The sequence below is a fragment of the Aplidium turbinatum genome, chromosome 7 (genome assembly GCF_918807975.1).
Source record: "Aplidium turbinatum chromosome 7, kaAplTurb1.1, whole genome shotgun sequence".
Lineage (NCBI taxonomy): Eukaryota > Metazoa > Chordata > Ascidiacea > Aplousobranchia > Polyclinidae > Aplidium > Aplidium turbinatum.
In genome coordinates, this window is record NC_137478.1 from 26,074,652 (window position 1) to 26,077,865 (window position 3,214).

Genomic DNA, 3,214 nt, shown 5'->3' on the forward strand with positions numbered 1-3,214 from the left:
AATTTGGCGCTCGCTAAAAGCGGCCACTCCATGAAAAGTACCTTATGAAAAATGACGTTCCATGAAAAAAACCGTAGTCTAAAGCAATGGGAAGGCGTAGCACTACAACATAAAGTACTTTCATTTACATTTTATTGTAAAACAACGAGCAATATTCCGTACATTAGTGTCTTTACTGTAACGCTTTACGCAGACTGATGTTGTTTTTCTGAACATCACCAATGACTTTGAGCTTTAAAATCTTCGTTTTTTGATAGGTACGAATTTTAAAATATAGCTTGCAAATGGGGTTTACAATATATGACACAATGCCCAGTCGTTGGTTAATAAATACAAACTGTTTATATCAATCTCCTTAAACACAGTCTGCATTGTATTACAAAAGCTGAAATGTTTTCGAAAATCCACTTCCAGCCTCAGCAAAATTTTCATCAGAGTAGGACTTGGCTTCAGTAATGTTCCGTATTCGTCGTTTTGTAGTCTGTCAATCATAGATGAACCCGCTGTGCAACTGGTGTCACTTTCTAGTTTAGACAAAATGCCTTGTTGTTCATCTGTGGCACTGCGCTTCAATTTTCGTAACACGTATCCCCCAATATATTCTATTATGTGTATTTCATCAGTTGTAAGCACCGTATTAGTCGTTTGTTGTTGTTGTGAAACTTTGCTATTTTCATCTCTGAAATGTAAATTTCAAAACGTTAATGTTTGTGTATTGAACATAGATGCTGGCAAGAGTATTTAATGGTATACAAATCGTAAATTCGTGCTATTTTTTACGGTAATGTAGGCAAAGTTAAAATATGCATCTTGCCCCGTTTTATGCATCTTGAGTATGTCTCATTTACTGGCTGGTATAGACAATTGCGTTATCTATTTGGCGACTTTATATGAAGTTTTTGGATATCGACCAATAAATACAGACTGAATTAAGACAAGTTTCGTACTTGAAGATAAGACGGAGAGATTGGGATTGGCTCAGTCAACAGCAATCCCACGAGATCACTGGATAAGCATATTAATCATTGAAGGCAGTTTCTGAAATCTGGCAGAACTGTCGTTCGTCGTACCAGACATGATTGAAATAAATGTAAATCACTGTTGATAAGCTACATTGGTTAAACAAGCTATAGCATCGGTATAGAATGAAAATGCCACTATATGTTTGGTTTTTACCTCAGAAACACATCAAACAATTTTCTTGTTTGCTCCACTGCTTCCATACGTTGAAGTTTTCCGTGAAATAAACCTGGGATCACTTCAATTGCATCACAGCTAAACTTGTGAAAAAGTTCGCTCCCATTTGTGGTGGATTCGAATGCACGAATGTAATATTGAAGAGCTGCATCAGTGAAGTTATCAAGTGAACCACCAATTTGTAACCACATCTTCTGTACTGTTGATTCAGACACTAAAAAAATACAAAGTGTGTAATGAATACTACATGTAGTGGCGGATGTCCCGGTAGCACCTTTTGAAAGTGTACCACAATACGTTTCCTAAAAGGAAACTTGTCTACAAATTCCCAAATCAAAGACATCTTAACCAAAATAGAGAATTCAAACCAACGACCTCCAGTCTTCTGGCCAATAGCATACTCTCTACGCCATGTTGGTTGGTCGAAAACTCGATCTTAGCAACTATATTATTACTATCCTTTTCCCTAACCCTCTGATTGGTCCATTCCCTCTATACACCTATGTAATGGTACATTTTCAAAAGATGCGTCCCGGTAGCTTATGTTTCCATTATATATTGGTGTAATGACGCTATTCAGTAGAATCAGGGCTCCCGAGAGGGGGGTCAAGGGGACCAATGCCCCTTCTGCAAACGAAAACGCGATATATGATGTCTTAGTTGCAACCTGAAGGGGGTATGAGCCTCCGTTTCAAGAAATTAGGGGCCTCATTTTGCTATTTTGACGTCTGGAATGTGGTCTAACAATTTCCCCTTTTTACGTCGATTCGACGTAGGCAGGTGTTGAATAGATGCAATATTTGCGATATGTTTTAATTTGGCAGACTGGATATGCCTACCACAGCAATTGTTACACACAAGTGGCTGACTGCAGTCAGATTTTAACGTTGATTCGTCGTCGCTAGACGTAGAAACAATGTGTAAATGGACGATTCAGGCTATAAAGTTGTCTTGCCGGTCTACAGGCAGGTAATATGCGGAACTGTAGTACCATACCTTTTCTGGTGTTATTACATGTGTTTCCAGCGTGCTTTGACTTGACATGAAAACGCAATCCCCCGTTGGTTTTGTAAGTTTTCGGACATAAGTGACATCTGCAAAAATACCGGATAATATATCCAAACAATTTTATTCAGCTTTCAACACACAACTGCACAATTTAATTAGAGGTGCGAGGTCCTTTGAAACGCTTTCTTACCCAAATTCACGTTGCACTGTAGACGCGCTCGTTGAAATGGGAATACTTTGAAATTCTTCATCTTCGATTATTTCCACAAGATACTCGACGGTTAAATCATCAGAACTGTTTTCCATTGCACTGTTATAAAAAGCCAAACTTCTTCTAGCCCTGTTGGTTGTTTATAGCTGGATAAGATAAACTTTGATAACCATATAGCCTACAGTCAGTCGTTTTGTATCGTATTTCGTAGACCTTTGCTACCCTATACTAATTTAATATTGTTGTTAGCAAGAGCCTATGTATTTACCCTGCTTATTGACCTGTAACATCCTGATTAACCTACTTCAAAATTTCACACAATAATCTGAAAAGACAAGCGGTAACGAAAATAAACTTTTAAACCACCTAACAATAATACTATGGTCGGAACAGTCCAATTGCTTCGTGGTATTCGCCGTCACTTTAGCCTTGCTTTAGTGCATTCTTAGCACGCTGTACACCCGTACGGTCGCAGTCTGTAGCCTTCCATGTGCAAGCAGTGAACCATGAAACGAACGACGTAAAGAAACGAGAGAGATAAAAGAGAAACACTAAGAGAAGAGTGAGTTTCCACTCATTGTGTTATATCTCGTTGCTGAGACAGACTAGTTTTGATGTGAAGTAAAGCCAATTAGCCTACTGTAATTATTTTTAATCATTTCAGACCAGTAGAAGTAGCCTATGAGATAAAAATTCAAATCAATCAATCAATGTATTGTTCACGCTTGTCTTGAAAAGAATTATTAGGTTGTGATATTTTCAAGTAGCCTAAGAATTATCGGTAGGCATGAATGGCAT

General features: G+C 38.1%; 1 protein-coding gene across 1 annotated transcript; it reads right to left on the bottom strand.

The window, feature by feature from the left end:
- Positions 1–272: 272 nt before the first annotated feature.
- Positions 273–2,517, bottom strand: LOC145774710 (uncharacterized). The gene is made up of 3 exons (XM_082586002.1): positions 2,194–2,517; positions 1,177–1,411; positions 273–679 (listed from the first exon to the last, which is right to left on the bottom strand). Exons 2-3 carry the CDS (start codon positions 1,386–1,388, stop codon positions 292–294), a joined length of 600 nt encoding a protein of 199 aa, XP_082442128.1. The 5' UTR covers positions 1,389–1,411; positions 2,194–2,517; the 3' UTR covers positions 273–291.
- Between the last annotated feature and the right edge of the window lie 697 nt (positions 2,518–3,214).

What these genes read in the sequence shown, in the direction of transcription:
- LOC145774710 (XM_082586002.1), bottom strand. Translation starts at nt 1,388, where the DNA reads ATGTGGTTACAAATTGGTGGTTCACTTGATAACTTCACTGATGCAGCT. An exon ending in TTGTTTGATGTGTTTCTGAG is followed by an intron (nt 680 to 1,176) that starts GTAAAAACCAAA and finishes TTTACATTTCAG; the next exon opens with AGATGAAAATAGCAAAGTTT.